Genomic DNA, 18,554 nt, shown 5'->3' on the forward strand with positions numbered 1-18,554 from the left:
GTTTTACAAGAACAAAATTAAACTTTAACATTAACCGCTATAAAAGCAATGTTTCCAACTCGTACAAAGCACAGTAAAAAGCCATCCTGACACATGTTGAAAAACTACACGCTAACAGGTCAGTATGACTGGAAGAGAGTGTGTTTTATACAAACGAAGCAAATAAGCAGTTGAAAAACTATTTACACTCTTTCCTGCTATTAACTGGACAAACATACAGGAGTCAGATTAAAACATACTACAGCTCTGTCTCCTGTTTTCTGAATGGGATTTTGAGATGTGTATTGCTTATTAATACTGGATAAAACCATCAGCAAAGCATTTAAATACTTTTCAAATGAAGATTAAAGGGGCTGTTATTCCACAAAATTTAACATTAAAATACTGTGCTTATAAAATTTTTAAAACTTTTGGTCCGTAGATTTCAAATGCAAAACTTAATAACTTTTATTTTGTATTAAAAAAAAGAAAAGACTCCAGTGGCATCATTTCTTTTCAAAGAGATTCCTTTGGATTTTCAAGCTCTCTTTCTTCACCTGATGTTCTAGAAAAATAATAAAGCAACATTAATAGCCATATAAAGAATTTTAGACATGAGTCTTATTTTAAGATTCATTGACCTGGAATAAGACTAGAATCTCAGTGTGTCGATGCTCATTCAGCAGTAGATGAAGTTTGGAAGACTGAAGGAGTTAGTGATGCCAGCTTCTCTCCTTGAGAGGACTGTGTCCCCCCACACACACCAATTGAGCTCAAGTCAACTTGCCAAGCTGTGAACTGCAGTTATTCAGGATCTGATTTGTATTCCATTCAGGCGTTCCTGAATAGTAAGCCAAACAGTTTTTTTACTGTAGTTCTGACACTGGTACCAGTACCAAACTCAATGCCCTTGGAAGTGTAGAAGATGGAATCCAATATTCTTTTTGTGCTGGAAAAAGAAAAGGAAGTTTGTGTTGACTGCAGGACCATGCCATCAGCAGCGTGGACATTCAAGCTTGTAGCTTCCTTTCACTCCAACCAGCACTAATGTATTGGTTTGCTAGAAAACTTTTCACATCCTTCTTCTGGATTTTAGCAGTGGGGTTTCTTCCGCTGATTTATAAAACCTGAATGACTGCAGCATATTGCTCCAAGTTGTTTGCAGTGACCATTGCAACAATCATTTAAGGTTCACTTTCCCCCTTATAAACAGAGTGCTTTGTCCCAAATATTTATGAATTTTTATCCAGAAACTATTGGGCTTTTTATGCATCCTTACTCTACTAAACTAGGTTTTTTAATTTTTTTAGCGGTTTAGAAATATATTTTATGCAATCTTTTAGGAAGCAAGTAAGAAATAGCTGCTTTACGAGGAGAGGGTCTATGGTTTTAATTTGTGAATTACTTTCTTTAAATTAGGCTGAAAAACAAGCTGAAGCTGCGGAAGCTGCAGTGGTAGCAGCTGCAGTGGCTGTGACTCCAAAAGTAAGCCCTAAAAGAGGAAGACCAGCAGGTAACTTTAAACAAAAAGGAATTTTATTTATTTTTCCCCATACAAAATAACTTAATAGAGATGGTCGGAGGATTTATTGCCCCCAGATCTCCAGAGTATTACAGAATATTTCCTAATATATAAACTTCCAATTTTTTATTTTTTATATATATATATAAAAATATATATATACACACATCTAAACTATCCTACATGGCAACCTGAGGTATTTAGCAATTTAGCACATAAAGGGCCTTAAAATGTTTATGGTTATGCTGGGTCCTCTGAAATAAGGATCATTGTATCCCCTTGCAAGTATCACCTTTAGGAAAGCCTCCACAGGATTCTGCTAACTTACAGACTATGCAATAAGACCTCTGTTTCACTGTGGCTTCACAGAGGTTTATATTAATCAAAGATGTATAAAATTGGTACTTAAGTTGTGTTAGAATATCCACAAAACAAGTTTTAAAAAAATGGGGGGAGGGAGACTGTCTATAGGTAGAGCTCAGAGGACAGTAAAAACAAGTGAAGAGCTGGAGAGATTTTGCTGAGAAGACGTTTAAAGGAAATCTCTGTAGACCGATAGACAACTGAGAAGAAAATATAGCTATTAGAAGAAGCATGTAATTTAAAAGATTTTGCTAATAGTTCTGCAGTACTTGTTTGTGAAAGTAGCAATGATTTAATTGTAATTCTGGCAAGTTTGCAAGTATTCTTGAAGGAAACGTTTTAAATTTGTTTACTGCTAACATGGGGAAAGTTATTGGAGCACTTAAATATGCTATATGAGCATTTAGTCTGAGAAACAGATGATAATTTAATACTTTATACTCACCTGTATCTGGTAGCATTATGAAAATAACTTTTAGAAAGTGCAACCATAGTTAGCTCCCAAGGCAAACTATTTAAGACTAGATGTGAGGAAATGAAGTATTACCTTAGTACTTCACCCACTTTCATTATATTTATTAAATGAACATTTTTAATATTTTAATGTGTGTGGGATTATATTGATCTTTCAAATGAATTGTGTTTATACAAGCTATTGTCTGTAAGAGCAGGAAAGGACCTTTACAAGAGATGCTTTGGCACCCTATGGGAAATGTGTTACTAGATGATGTACTGTGCAGCATTCTCTCGCGTTAATATGATGCATGCATCTCTTGCTTAACAGTGCTCCACACTAACACCAGCAGCACTTCAAACACTGGGCTGTTTGTTAGGTTTTTTCCTAACAGAATGTTCACTGGGGATAGCAGATAAGCATGTTCCATAAATTTCAATCCATAATGGCAGCATACTAAGTATTTTCATTTTACAGAATTTGAAGGGTATAAACGTTGAGAAGGTGGATAAACTGTTTAGCTTGCTTTAACACTGAAACACGGTGAAATTGAGAAAATGTAGAACTGTGCTGTATACCTCAGTGTGGTGGTAGAATTTCTTGACACTGATTTACTCTCAGGGAAAGGGATGGAAGCTCCATGAAGCTCTTAAAACTACCACTAATAAATAGGCTGAGTTTAGATTTGCACACTAAATTACTTAAGCTTTTTCCCCCCACTTATTATTGTCTTATTATTCCACTTATTATTCTCTTGTTTCAGGCTTTTTTTTTTTTTTTATTAGCTGCGTAACATGAGGCAGGGCCATTCTGAGTGCACTGGGTGGAAAAGGCACAGGAATAGACGGTTTAAACCTCTTAGACTGCTATCTTAAAGTACCAAAGTGTTGGTTGAGATTTTAATTTTTCAAAGGGATCTCGATTAAACTTTGATACACAGTTCCAACATTTGAATTTTTTTAAATAGAGTATTTACCCTACTAAGTTTGACTCAAGTGTTGCTTCTGTGTGTTGACATGAGAAACAATCCTTTTAGATAAGGAACGGGTGGTGGCTGTAGACTAACCTGTTCTTTTTGTATAATTAGCTACTGAAGTAAAGGTTCCAAAACCAAGAGGGAGACCCAAATTGGTGAAACCACCTTGTCCTTCAGAGACCGACATGTGAGTTGGCTTTTTATATAAAATGCCTGTCTTTTTATTGTAAACCAAGTGGTTGCATTTGATGAGCTGTCATGACTTACTGAGTTCCTGCCCAGCATTTTCCTTGTAGTACTCAGTATAAGTTGGATGTTGCAGTCAGGATGGGTGGACAACCAGATGGGTAAAAAAGTGGTTGGATGATTGGGCTCAGAGGATAGGGGTTAATAAGTTGTTTTCTACCCGGAGGCTGGTAACAAGTGGAATACTGCAGGGGTCTATCCTGGGACCTGTCCTGCTTAACATCTTTATCAATGACCTGGAGGAGGCGACAGAGTGCACTCTCTTCAAGTTTGCAGATGACAGCAAAATGGGGGGGGGGGGGGGGCAGTCAATACACTTGAGGGCAGAGCTGCCATCCAGAGGGAACTAGACAGGTTGGAGGAACAGGCTGACAGGAACCTCATGAAATTCAACGAGCACAAATGCAAAGTCCTGCCCCTGGGAAAGAAGAACCCCTGGCAATGGTACAGGCTGGGGACTGACTGCGGAGCAGCTCTGCTGAAAAGGACCTGGGGATCCTGGTAGACAGAAAGCTGACCATGAGCCAACAGTGTGCCCTGGCAGCAAAGGAGGCCAACAGTATCCTGGGCTGTATGAACAGGAGCGTAGGCAGTTGTATTGGGTCTGGCTGGGATGGAGTTAACTTCCCCCATAGCAGCCCTCATAGTGCTGTGCTTTGTATTTGTAGCTAGAACGGTGTTGATTGATAGCACACCAACGTTTTGGCTATTGCTGAGCAGTGCTCGCACAGCATCAAGGCTGTCTCACCAGCCCCCCACCTCCCCAAAGGCTGGTGGGTGAGCAAGAGGTTGGGAGGGGGCATAGCCGGGACAGCTGACCCAAATTGACCAAAGGGATATTCCATACCATATGACGTCATGCTCAGCAATAAAAGCTAAGAGAAAGGAGGGGGAGAAGGGGCATTCATTATTAAGGCGTTTGCCTTCCGAAGCAATCGCTACGCGTACTGAGGCCCTACTTCCCAGGAAGTGGCTGGACATGGCCTGCTGATGGGAAATAGAGAATAAATCTTTTTTTTTTTTTTTTTTTTGCTTTCTTTCATTAAACCACCTTTATCTCGACCCATGAGGTTTTCATCTTATTTTCTCCCCCTGTCCTGCTGAGGAGGGGGAGTGACAGAGTGGCTTGGTGGGCATCTGGCAGCCAGCCAAGGTCAACCCACTACAGCAGTAGATTGAGAGAAGTGATTATCCCCCTCTATTCAGCACTTGTTAGACCACATCTAGAGTCCTGGGGTCCCTCAGTACAAGAAAGATGCCGACTAACTGGAGCGAGTTCATCAGAGGGCCACCAAGCTGGTCAGAGGGCTGGAACGCATGTCCTATGAGGAGGGGCTGAGGCAACTGGGCTTGTTCAACCTGGAGAAGAGAAGGCTTTGGGGGAGATCTAATAACAGCCTTCCAATACCTACAAGGAGTTCATCAAGAAGAAGGAGCCAGGCTCGTCACGACGGTGCATGGTGGGAGGATGAGAGGCAACGGGCATAAATTGAAACAAGAGAGGATCAGACTGGATATAGGGAAATACTTTTTCACCCTGAGGACAGTCAAGCAGTGGGGCAGGTTGCCCAGAGAGGTTGTCCAGTCTCCATCCTTGGAGGTTTTCAAGACCAGACTGGAGAAAGCCCTGAGTAACTTGGCCTGAACCACCCCCAGCAAGGGGTTGGACAAGAGACTTCCAGAGGCCCCTTCCAACCTGAATTATCCTATGATCCTATGAAATGAAAGATCTAAGAGTGAGCCAACTTTGTGCAGGTGGAGTATTTGATAGTAAAAACTAAAAAGTACATCTTCCTGAATGGAGAGTTAGGTTCTCTTTTAAACTGGGTATAGATAACGAATATGAAGCTTAAATAATTTACTGTGTTTTAGTATTCATGAAGAGGAGAAGACAAAGAAAAAAGGACTGGAAGAAAAGCCCAAAAAACAAGGGAAAAAAGATGAGGAGAGTCAGAAGGAAGAAGACAAATCGAGGAAGGAATTTGATAGAAGAGAAGCAAAGAGGGAGATCGAACCAAAAAGGAGAAATACTTCCCAAGTGGGTTCTGCATCAGCGTCTGATTCTGAAGAGGATGAAGGAGAACATGAAGGTGATAAGGTATATTGCTCTTTATTGACTTGCTTATTGTAAAGAACAGTAGTTCACTGAAAATATTTCTTAAAGCTAATGCTAGGCCTTCAATTTTGTCTATTAAGTGTTGGAGCCTTGTGTCTGGCTAATATAGATGCATGTCTTGGAAATGAGAAGTTGCAGAATTCCTTTCTGTCAAATAATCTTTTCAATAACTTTTAGATATTTACAAAGAAAAAAAATTTCTAATACATTTAAATCCATCTTTTAAAAAAATAAAGTGATTTATTGTAGCAAAAGTTTGTTGGTTTGTTTTGGGGTTTTTTATATGCTTACTTGAATGCATATTTTTTTTTGTCCTGAGTGTTGAGAATCTGTGGGGTCTGTGAAATATATTTCTGAGAGATAGGAAGCTGTCTCTAGCTGATCATTTGGGAATGGCTTTGGGTTTTTTGGTGTTTGGGATATTCTTCTCCATATCTGAGAGAAAGCACTAATAAAACTCAGCTTCTTATCTGCATATAAAAGATTTGGATTTAGTTACAGAGGAATGCTAACTCTCATCAGGGTGTTTCATGGACTAGAGAAATAATGTGTAGACATCTAGAGCAGGTAGGTTTAACTATTAATGTTTTTGACGTTTAGTAATCTAAAGATTCCTTCTCTCTTCTCACCCTAAAATCCTAAATAAAAACAGAAGAAAAAAGGAGGGAGAAACTTTCAAGGAGCTCATAGAAGAAACATGTTACAAGGCCAACATGAGAGAGAACTGACAGAAAGAAAGTGTAAGCAAGAGGAGCAAATGGAATCTGAGCCGTGAGTATGTTTTAATACATAGTGTCTGTACATTGTGGTAGTACTTTGAAACTAAGAGGAGGCACAAAACCTGACAAAATTCCCAATTGGTTTGCACTGTGTTCTGTGTCCTCCCTCTGCCTTTTTTTCCCCCAAGCATTATTTAACTTTTTAAACGGAGAATAAAAAAGCTCTTGTAAATCAATATGTAGTATTGTGGGAGGATGGGAAAAGTTGAATCCAGAAATTAAGCGATGTCAGTCTTTCAGTGACTTAGGTTTCCTAACAGTAGGACAGAGTTGGTGGGTTCTGTTTAGAAGTATCCTGAGAATACCTGAAGAGAGAGCTAACTCTCTTGTTCCAGCAGGGCCACGTATTACATTTTAAGTAAGTCTTGAATACATGAGATTGAGATTTATATCAAAATTCTATAGCCATGAATTAAGTTGCTCAGGTTGTGGAATACATAGGGTTCCCTGGAAAATGCTTCCTTCTCTGTCTGGCAGCTGGAGGCTATACTATCAGACAGAACAAGGAAGAAGTCATGATTTATGCTACTCTGGCTCTGCAAAGCCAGTTGAGTAACATCAAGCAGTTTGCAGTCAGAAGATAAATTATCACAAATGAACCAAGCATTAGCATGGAGAGAAGATCCTGCCAGAAACTTAGGGGGTTGGGATAGCAGGAAGAAATCGATCTGACCCATTCTCAAGACCTATTCCACAAGTGGGTGAAGAAGCCACCACCATGAGATCGAGATGTTCCCATCTACACAGTTCTTGGGAAGGAGGAAGAAGGGGGAGAACAAGGTAAAAATTCTGGGAATTAGGAGAAGGAAACGGTCCTCTTCATCTATAACAATAAAATTATAACCTTTCTCTATCCTTTAACAAGAATCTAGATTTATTTACTCCCCCCCCCCCCAAGTGATTTCGTCTCTTCCTTGTCAGTTATTCTTTCTCTAGAAACCTAAACACACTTCTTCCTTGGGGCAAACCTAAACTTTTCCAATGTCCCAAAGACACTAAATAGTTTTTATTGTTTCTGCAATTCTTAATATATTATTATGTAAATCTGACATGCTTTTTGATTTCTGCAATAAATTGTCATGTGTTGTTTTGGTTATCATAGAATCATAGAATGGTTTGGGTTGGAAGGGACCTTAAAGGTCATCTAGTTCCAACCCCCCTGCCATGGGCAGGGATACCTTTCACTAGACCAGGTTGCTCAAAGCCCCATCCAAGCTGGCCTTGAACACCTCCAGGGAGGGGGCATCCACAACTTCTCTGGGCAACCTGTTCCAGTGTCTCACCACCCTCACAGTAAAGAATTTCTTCCTAATAACTAATCTAAATCCACCCTCTTTCAGTTTAAAACCGTTACCCCTCGTCCTATCACTACACTCCCTGATAAAGAGTCCCTCCCCATCTTTCCTGTAGGCCCCCTTTAAGTACTGGAAGGCCGCTATAAGGTCTCCCCGGAGCCTTCTCTTCTCTAGGCTAAACAACCCCAACTCTCTCAGCCTGTCCTCATACGGGAGGTGCTCCAGCCCCCGATCATCTTCGTGGCCCTCCTCTGGACCCGCTTGAGCAGGTCCATGTCTTTCTTATGCTGGGGGCCCTAGAGCTGAACACAGTACTCCAGGTGGGGTCTCACGAGAGCCGAGTCTTCTTTACTTTTAAATAGATTTCATATTTTATGCATCTAGGGAACTATACAGAGCTCCACTTCAGTAAAAGTAAGGAGCAGTAGCTTATCTTAGTGACTGTGCATAGTTTAGATTATACCTGATGCCTAATTATGAAGCACAAAACCTAATATTGATAAAATGTGAAAAGGTTTATTTTTCTTTTTGCTTTCTTGCAACTTCCTCTGTCAGCATAATGGATATAAATTGAATTTTTTGTTTCATTTTTTAAAATAATTATTTTCCATTTTTCTGGTCTAGGTAGCTACCTCATTAATATTTGTTAGGCAAACTCAATTCAGTGCTTTGTACATAAGACACAGCCTTGCTTAAAGAATGTGAGTCTGTGCAGGTACAACTGTGTTGCTCCTCGGTCTACTGCCAAATTTGTGCCAACATCCTCAGCTATTCATCCTCTCAGTTGGTAAAAAGAAACAAAGCAGCTTGTTGAACAATGTTGCAGAAAAGACCTTGACTTTTGCTGATTTAACATGCATTACCAACTACAGCTTTTCTTAGTACCAATGAATAATTCAACACGTCCCAAATTTTAAAAAGATAACTTAAGGAAACAGCATATATGCCTATCAACACAATTGAAAGTAGTTCTTAAGCACAATCACTTGGAATACATTATTTTCTAGAATGCACAGAATCATAGAATAATTCAGGTTGAAAGGGACCTCAGGAGGTCATCTAACTTCAACCTCTGGCTCAAAGCAAGATTAGCTATGGGATCAGATTGTTCAAGTACATATTCAAAAAGATATGAAAGCATCTTACCTCTAGTTAACAAATGGAGTAAAGTTACAGCAATATTTAAAATACAGAACTGAAGAGACATTTACAAACCATTTGCTCAGACGCAATACTCAGTGCTTACGAGTGTTTTGTAAATTCATGTTTTGCTCGTGTTTACTCTGCTTAATGGTCTCTTCTTTAAACAATTTAACACTGCATATGAAATTGTAAGCAAGTTTCACATGACAAATATAGTTTGCAGATTGTTCGAGTTTTAACGTGTGCAGCATATAGAATCATAGAATCATAGAATCATTGAGGTTGGAAAAGACCTCTAAGATCATCGAGTCCAACCGTCGACCCAACACCACCACCCACTAAGCCATGTCCCTAAGTGCCTCATCTACTCGTCTTTTAAATACCTCCAGGACTCCACCACTTCCCTGGGCAGCCTGTTCCAATGTTTAACCACTCTTTCAGTAAAGAAATTTTTCCTCACATCCAATCTAAACCTCCCCTGGCACAACTTGAGGCCATTTCCTCTCGTCCTATCGCTAGTTACTTGGGAGAAGAGACCAACACCCACCTCGCTACAACCGCCTTTCAGGTAGTTGTAGAGGGCGATGAGGTCTCCCCTCAGCCTCCTTTTCTCCAGGCTAAACAACCCCAGTTCCCTCAGCCGCTCCTCATAAGACTTGTTCTCCAGACCCCTCACCAGCCTCGTTGCCCTTCTCTGGACACGCTCCAGCACCTCAATGTCCTTCTTGTCGTGAGGGGCCCAAAACTGAACACAGTATTTGAGGTGCGGCCTCACCAGGGCCGAGTACAGGGGCACGATCACTTCCCTACTCCTGCTGGCCACACTATTTCTGATACAGGCCAGGATGCCATTGGCCTTCTTGGCCGCCTGGGCACACTGCCGGCTCATGTTCAGCCGGCTGTCAACCAGCACCCCCAGGTCCTTTTCCGACAGGCAGCTTTCCAGCCACTCTTCCCCAAGCCTGTAGCGCTGCATGGGGTTGTTGTGGCCGAAGTGCAGGACCTGGCACTTGGCCTTGTTGAACCTCATACAATTGGTCTGGGCCCATCGATCCAGCCTGTCCAGGTCCCTCTGCAGAGCCTTCCTACCCTCGAGCAGATCAACACTCCCGCCCAACTTGGTGTCGTCTCCAAACTTACTGAGGGTGCACTCAATCCCCTCGTCCAGATCATCGATAAAGATATTAAACAAGACTGGCCCCAGTACTGAGCCCTGGGGAACACCGCTCGTGACCGGCCGCCAACTGGATTGAACTCCATTCACCACAACTCTCTGGGCCCGGCCGTCCAGCCAGTTTTTGACCCAGCGCAGAGTACACCTGTCTAAGCCGTGAGCCGCCAGCTTCTCTAGGAGAATGCTGTGGGAGACGGTGTCAAAGGCCTTACTGAAGTCCAGGTAGACCACATCCACAGCCTTTCCCTCGTCCACTAGGCGGGTCACCTGGTCATAGAAGGAGATCAGGTTGGTCAAGCAGGACCTGCCTCTCACGAATCCGTGCTGGCTAGGCCAGATCCCCTGGTTGTCCCGCTCATGCCTTGTGAGCGCCCTCAAGATGAACCGCTCCATAATCTTCCCCGGCACCGAGGTCAGGCTGACAGGCCTGTAGTTCCCCGGATACTCCTTCCGGCCCTTCTTGTGGATGGGCGTCACATTGGCAAGCCTCCAGTCGTCCGGGACCTCCCCCGTTAACCAGGACTGCTGATAAATGATGGAGAGTGGCTTGGCGAGCTCCTCCGCCAGCTCCCTCAGCGCTCTCGGGTGGATCCCATCCGGCCCCATAGACTTGTGAGCGTCCAGGTGGCGTAGCAGGTCATTGACTGCTTCCTCTTGGATTACGGGGGGTTCATCCTGCTCGCCGTCCCTGTCTTCCAGCTCGGGGGGCCGAGTACCCTGAGGATAACTGGTCTGCCTGTTAAAGACTGAGGCAAAGAAGGCATTGAGTACCTCAGCCTTTTCCTCATCCTCGGTGGCAATGTTCCCCCCGGCATCCAATAAGGGATGGAGATTCTCCTTGGCTCTCTTCTTGTCATTAATATATTTGTAAAAGCTTTTTTTGTTGTCTCTAACGACAGCGGCCAGATTGCGTTCTAGCTGGGCTTTTGCCTTTCTCATTTCCTCTCTGCACGACCTAACGAGATCCCTGTACTCTTCTTGAGTCGCCTGCCCCTTCTTCCACAAGCGGTAAACTCTCCTTTTTTTCCTGAGTCCCAGCAAGAGCTCCCCGTTCAGCCAGGCCGGTCGTCTTCCCCGCCCGTTCTTCTTACGGCGTACGGGGACAGCCTGCTCCTGCGCCTTTACGACTTCCTTCTTGAAGATCGTCCAGCCTTCCTGGACCCCTTTGCCCTTCAGGACCGTCTCCCAGGGGACTCTCTCAACCAACGTCCTGAACAGGCCAAAGTCCGCCCTCCGGAAGTCCATGGTTGCGGTTTTGCTGCCCCCCCTCCTTACTTCACCAAGAATGGAGAATTCTACCATTTCATGGTCGCTAAGCCCAAGACGGCCTCCGACCACCACATCTCCCACCAGTCCTTCTCTGTTTGTAAACAGCAGGTCGAGCGAGGCACCTCCCCTGGTAGGCTCACTTACCAGCTGTGTCAGGAAGTTGTCTTCCACACACTCCAGGAACCTCCTAGACTGCTTCCTCTCTGCCGTGTTGTATTTCCAGCAGACGTCCGGGAAGTTGAAGTCCCCCACGAGAACAAGGGCTAGCGATTGAGAGACTTCTGCCAGCCGCTTGTAGAACGCTTCATCCGCCCCTTCATCCTGGTTGGGTGGTCTATAACAGACTCCCAGCAGGATATCTGCCTCGGTGGCCTTCCCCCTCATCCTTACCCATAAACACTCAACTGTACCATCATCACAATCGTTAAGGTCTATATAATCGAAACACTCCCTAACATACAGGGCCACCCCACCGCCTCTCCTTCCTCGCCTGTCCCTTCTGAAGAGTCTATAGCCATCCATTGCAGCACTCCAATCGTGAGAGTCACCCCACCATGTTTCTGTGATGGCGACTAAGTCATATCTCTCCCGCTGCACAATGGCTTCCAGCTCCTCCTGTTTGCCGCCCATGCTGCGTGCATTGGTGTAGATGCACTTGAGCTGGGCTATCGATTTCGCCCCCGGCATCGGCACGCCACCCCTAGGCTCATCTCTAGTGAGCCTGGTTTTATCCCCTTCCCCCTTCGAACCTAGTTTAAAGCCCTTTCAATGAGCCCTGCCAATTCATGAGCTATGATCCTTTTCCCCCTGTGAGACAGCTGAACTCCGTCTGTCACCAGCAGGCCCGGTGCCGTGTAAACCTCCCCATGATCAAAAAAGCCAAAATTCCTCCGATGGCACCAGCCCCTGAGCCACGTGTTGATCAGGTGTGTTTTCCTGCTCCTTTCAGTATCCTTCCCTGCCACTGTAGGGATAGAGGAAAACACTACCTGTGCTCCCGATCCTTCAACCAGTCTCCCCAGTGCCCTGAAGTCCCTTTTGATCACTGCAGGACTTCTCTCTGCAACCTCATCACTGCCAGCCTGTATAACCAGCAGCGGGTAGTAATCGGAAGACCGTACCAGACCAGGGAGCTTCCTAGTGATGTCTCTGACCCGGGCCCCAGGGAGGCAGCAGACTTCCCTGTGGGACGGGTCCGGTCGGCATATCGGGCCCTCTGTTCCCCTCAGAAGGGAATCGCCTATGACAATTACCCTCCTTTTTTTCTTAGCAGCGGCAGTCATAATGCGTGGGGCTGACTGCCTCACCCTAGGCGACCCCCTGGATGGACCTTCGTCTACATCCTCGTTTGCCTCGCCCTCAAGTTCCAGGGCCCCATATCTGTTGTGTAAAGGCAACCGGGAAGGTGAGGGAGGCCGGGTGGGGGTTCGCCTGGCACACCGAGCAGGGACCCGTTTCCATTCCCCCCCGTCGCTTAGGTCCCCTCTTTCTACCTGGTGGCAAGAGGGCAGGGGATCCTCTGCTTCTTGCGGAGCCTCCATCTGCTGCCTCTGCCTCAGGGACGGTAGGGTGCGGCTCCACCAATCTATCTCCCTCTCACACTCCCGGATACTCCTCAACCTTTCCACCTCCTCCTTCAGCTCTGCCACCAGGCCAAGCAGATCATCCACCTGGTCACACCACACACAGGTGTTGTCTCTGCTGCCCTCCGGTACAGCTGACAGGCTCAGGCACTCCCTGCAGCCAGAGACCTGGACAGCTGTATGCTTGCGTGTGAGCTCCGTCTGGGTCGCCACATTCCTTCTGGCGACGGCTTTCGGCCGAGTGGAAACCATAGCTGGTCCTCTTCTCGGAAGCCGACGATTACCAATTGAGTTGGCCTCTAGAGCCAGGAGGGTGGCTGTGCCCTGCCCGCTCGCCTTCCCTGCACGCACGCCCTCCCTCGTGAACTGCCGCGCAAACTGCCGCGCCACGCCCTTCTGACGCACCACGTCCTGTTTGCCCGCCCTGTTCGCCGCGCTCCCTGGGAGCTGCTCTTGTAAGTGAGGGGGTTTGGCCGCCGCCCCTCTTGTCCCCGCCCATGCTGAGTCAGAGCTGCCGCTCCTCAGGAACTCCCTCCTCCGGCTCGGGGAATGGGGGGGCTGGGGCACCCTCTCGCTCCCTGCGCTTTTGCTTTTCGCGGGTTTGGCCCGCATGAAATATGCATTTCTCAGCATGAAAGGTGTACCAGTTTAGTCAGAGTGGTAAGCTTACAAGTGGACTTTTACTGCAAAAACTGTAAACTAACATTGGTTTAAGCAAGATAGGTTTGTGTTATGCACACATTGTTTGATAATGGCTAATCCAAATAAATTGCTCTTAAGTAGCCATACAAGGGTTTATGTAAACAGGTTTGATTTCTTCATTTAGATGAGTCAAACAATGCTAATGGAGCTTAGAGTTCAAGCCAATGCAAATACACACACACACACACACACACACTCTCTCACTCACTCTCTCTTGAATAGAGGGAAATGTATATTGGCAGAACGTAACACTACCACTGGCTCAATTCTTGGAAGATATACTTGCAAGTTTTAAAGGACAAAAGCACAATATTGTGCTGGAATATTTAAAGAAATATATGAAATAATTTGCCTATAGTTGCTTGTTTGAGACAACCTGGTCAAGACATCTTGTGCAAGTATGTGAAGTGTTCGTCTTCAGTTTCTTTTGACCAGTAATGATCACTGGTGTGTCATGTCTGCACCCAAATAGCCTTATGCTTTTAACAGGAAATTAAAAGGGCAATCTGACTCAGTTTGTCTCTCGCCACTACAAAAATCCAAGTGTTGTCAGGTTCTGTAGAAACAAGGAAGTGGAACAGGTCATGAAAAATGTACCTTGGAGAGACAGTTATTAAAAGTGGCCATTTGTTTTCAAGTGATTGGCCACATACATTCCACTGTCCAACGGCTTCATTTACAATTTCAATTAACTCAGATGCCACACTGCATTAATGTCATATTGCATTTTGAACGACTCATTGATTTAAGCACAGTGCTGTGTTGCATAACTTGGGTTCGGAACCTGCACTGATCTCTTATTTATAAAACGTACTCCTTTAGTATGCCACTCATCCAGGCAAAACAAACATTTGTAGTTATCATTACTTAGCTGAAAACTCCCACATGACATTTTTTAAAGCTGTCCAATCAGGAACCAATAATTCCAAGACTACCTCTGGAGCAAAATCAAATTCCTGTTCATCTAAAAGAAGAGATAAAACATAAGTTTACCCTACTGCAATTAATAGTCAACATGTCCCACAGATTTATATGCAAAGTTTTAGCTTCCAGGCAGCCAAAAGGAATGCTGGACACCACAAGTCTCTTGGACTCTTTCATGCTTCTAAAACCAAGGAGAACGCTGCTGACAGTATAGCTTCCCCCAACGAATACTGCTGGACAAAAACAATCTGTGAGCACTGACTATAGGAATACTTAAAGAAAACCAACTAGCACTTCAAGAAAAGAGTTCAGCTAAAGGTTGATCTTAGAATTTTTCTCCCTCTTTTACAAAATTCTGCAGAATTATATAATAATCTTAATCTTTTGGAAGTCTGATTCAGTATCTGAATAAAATGTGACAAGAGAATGGAAACTGATATACATGCAGGATTTTTATTTAATGGATGCTTATTTTTATGCCATTTGAAAAAACTCACAGAATGGTGGAATACACCAATTAAAATAAGGCTTTTAAAGTCTATGATAAACAAGACTGAAGACTTGATAAATAGGGTTTGTTTGGGTCTTTTTTCTGCATAAAAATATATTAGGAGTTTTCTTTCAAGATTGTGGTATACTTATAGCTTACTTATTTCTGTACTTCTTTTAGTAGAGTTGCTGTGGGAATTATTCTATTTGTCATATAATCAATCTTTTTCCCATAATTCCCTGAGGTAAACTTGAATGTCAGTTTTAAATTTGGGTCCTCTTACAATATTCTCTCTCCATCAATCTGCTTCATACACTGCAGTTTTATTTTAATTTTTACATTTTAATAATGCTTTCATTTGCTGCTTCTAGGGGAAACAGTCTGCTAATCTGGAGGATTCCTTATCTGCAGTATCTTAATAAATAAATTTATTTAATTTATTTTGGTCTTTGAAGAAACCAGAGTTTGACTTCTGTATTTTTAGACACAGTTTGAATATCTCAAAACATCTTATTTAAAAATAATAATAAAAAAAGACTCAAGACTTTAGAAAACAGCATTGTAAAAATGCTTTCATGTTTTGATAGGCAAAATAAAGAAGAAGGTAAGAAATCAGAAGTTAAGAGGATGGAGAAGAAGAGAGGTTAGTTTAAAGAATATTAAATATTCTTAATATATATACATACACAGAATATATAAACACACAATATTTTTTACTATCTTAAATTTTTTAAAGGAAGTACATGTCTAGATTTACTGCTAAGGGGATTTTGGGATCTCATTCAAAGATGTCTGATCTGTGATTACTTCCTTCAGATCTTTGAAGCAGTGTATTCTTGTTTTAGGCCTTCTACATTCTTTCCTTCAGCAGTGTGTTAGAACTGGTCTTCAGTATTCTCATCTTATTGTCATCCTAGTTTTTAAACCTTTTACGTGTTCTCCATTCACCAGCATATGAAACCAAAGGTTCTGTTTCTTTGAACTGAATCACTTTAGTTCTTTATCTTCACAACTAATTGTCTGTTCCATCATAGCAGAATAATCAGAGGGGACCCCTTGCAAATAGTCAGATGGTATCCTTTTCCAGGGAAGGGGCTTAGATTTGGGATAGTTACTGAGCTCTTGTCCACCAGACCAGACTTCCAAACCAACCTTTACAATAAGAAGTCATTCCCTTCTTAGTGTCCCTACCCTTCTTAGATATGTCTTAAGGGCAGTTCAAACCACTGCCTTCAGGTTCCACCTATCTTTTGTTATATAGTAGAAATCCAGTGGTTTAAACTGGAACCAATTCCAGTGTTGGCAGGAGGAGATATTTTTTTATATAAATGTGTCCAAGACAGATGGGACAAACAAAATAAGCAGTTTGCCTGCAATATTACTTAGTATGTATACCACTTGTATACCAAAGAAAATCCAAATAAATGTTGTGATGGGTTGACCTTGGCTGGCTGCCAGACCCCCAACCAGCTGCTCTCTCACTCTTCCTCCTCAACAGGACGGGGGAGAAAAGATGGAAAAGCTCATGGGTCGAGATAAAGACAGGGAGATCTCTTACCAATCACCATCAGGGGGAAAAACAGACTTGAGTTGGGGAAAATTAAAGTTATTGCAAATTAAAAATAGAGTAGGATGGTGAAAAACAAAGACAAAAACTAAAACACCTTCCCCCCACCCCCCCTTCTTCCCAGGCTCAATTTCACTCCTTCATTCCCAACTCTTCTATCCCCTCCCTGCCCCTAGCAGCACAGCAGGGACGGGGAAAGAAGAGTTGTGGTCAGCTGATAACAGTTCATCTCTGCTGCTCCTTCCTCCTCACACTTTTCCCTGCTCCAGCGTGGGGTCCCTCCCACGGGAAACAGTTCTTCATGAACTGCTCCAGCATGGGTCCTTTCCACGGGGTGCAGGAAGGAGCGGCAGAGGCAACGTGTGATGAACTGACTGCAACCCCCATTCCCCATCCCCCTGCGCCACTTTACTTGAAGAAATGTACATGTACAAATTCAAGCATTCTTATGGATGTTTGACCAGAATGGTTTAATTTGGGAACTTTATACACCTGTCACACTTAGCCATAGAGTTCTGAAATTTCATAGGTAGAAGTTCTAATGCTAGTTAACTATATTTAGGCAGTTCTCTTACATTGTATTTACTTGCCTACTGACTAGAATAAGAGAATTTGCAAAAATATAATGTCTCATGCTGCTCCTTCCTCCTCACACTTTTCCCTGCTCCAGCGTGAGTCCTTCCCATGGGCTGCAGTTTCTGTCAGGAGCCTGCTCCAGCGTGGGCTCTCCACAGGCTGCAGGGTGGATACTTGCTCTGGCATGGTCCTCTCCACGGGCTGCAGGGGAATCTCTGCTCTGGCACCTGAAGCACCTCCTCCCCCTCTGTACTGGGTTTATGTGGCAAGGTTTTGGTAGCGGGGGGTGGGGGGATCTACAGGGGTGGATTACGTGAGAAAAGATCAGGAGCTGCCCCCATGTCAGACAGAGCCAGTTCCAGCTGGCTCCAAGACAGACCCGCCACTGGCCAAAGCTGAGCCGATCAGCAATGTTGGTGACACCTTTGTAAAAACATATTTAAGAAAGGGTAAAAAAACGCTGCACAGCAGCTGTGAGAGAGAGGAATGAGAAAAATGTGAGAGAAACAACTCTGCAGACACCAAGGTCAGTGAAGAAGGAGGGGGAGGAGGTACTCCAGGCGCCAGGGCAGAGATTCCCCTGCAGCCCGTGGTGAAGACCATGGTGAAGCAGGTTGTCCCCCTGCAGCCCATGGAGGACCCCATGCTGCTGGAGCAGGTGGATGTGCCCTGAAGGAGGCTGTGACCCCGTGGGAAGCCTGTGCTGGAGCAGGCTCCTGGCAGGACCTGTGACCCCGTAGAGAGAGGAGCCCATGCTGGAGAAGGTTTTCTGGCAGGACTTGTGACCCCATGGGGGACCCATGCTGGAGCAGTCCGTTCCTGAAGGACTGCACCCCGTGGAAAGGACCCATGCTGGAGCAGTTCATGAAGAACTGTTTCCTGTGGGAGGGACCCCACACTGGAGCAGGGGAAGAGCGTGAGGAGGAAGGAGCGGCAGAGGCAACGTGTGATGAACTGACTGCAACCCCCATTCCCCATCCCCCTGCGCCACTTTGGGGAAGGAGGTAGAGAAATCGAGAGTGAAGTTGAGCCCGGGAAGAAGGGAGGGATGGGGGGAAGATGTTTTAAGATTTGGTTTTATTTCTCATTACCCTACTCTGATTTGATTGGCAATAAATTAAATTAATTTCCCCAAGTCGAATCTGTTTTGCCCTTGACAGTAATTGCTGAGTGATCTCCCTGTCCTTATCTCTACCCATGAGCTTTTTTTTATCTTATTTTCTTCCCTTGTCCTGTTGAGGAGGGGGAGTGGCAGAGCGGCTTGTTGGGCACCTGGTAGCTAGCCATGGTCAACCTGCCACACCCTCCTTCTTCACTGATCTTGGTGTTTGCAGGATTGTTTCTCACAGTTGTTTTTTTTTCTTTGGTTTTTTTTCCCCTCACTCCTCTCTCTCAC

General features: G+C 44.2%; 1 protein-coding gene across 1 annotated transcript in view; it reads left to right on the forward strand.

The window, feature by feature from the left end:
• Positions 1 to 18,554, forward strand: part of LOC143172012 (lens epithelium-derived growth factor-like) — a 57,634-nt gene that overhangs the window by 35,897 nt on the left and 3,183 nt on the right. Inside the window, exons 6-10 of the mRNA XM_076361224.1 lie at positions 1,399 to 1,492; positions 3,406 to 3,481; positions 5,413 to 5,638; positions 6,309 to 6,427; positions 15,603 to 15,658. Coding sequence (XP_076217339.1) covers positions 1,399 to 1,492; positions 3,406 to 3,481; positions 5,413 to 5,638; positions 6,309 to 6,427; positions 15,603 to 15,658 — 571 coding nt within the window. The remainder of the gene's footprint in view (positions 1 to 1,398; positions 1,493 to 3,405; positions 3,482 to 5,412; positions 5,639 to 6,308; positions 6,428 to 15,602; positions 15,659 to 18,554) is intronic.

The sequence above is a fragment of the Aptenodytes patagonicus genome, chromosome W (assembly GCF_965638725.1).
Source record: "Aptenodytes patagonicus chromosome W, bAptPat1.pri.cur, whole genome shotgun sequence".
In the NCBI taxonomy this organism is placed as follows: Eukaryota; Metazoa; Chordata; class Aves; order Sphenisciformes; family Spheniscidae; genus Aptenodytes; species Aptenodytes patagonicus.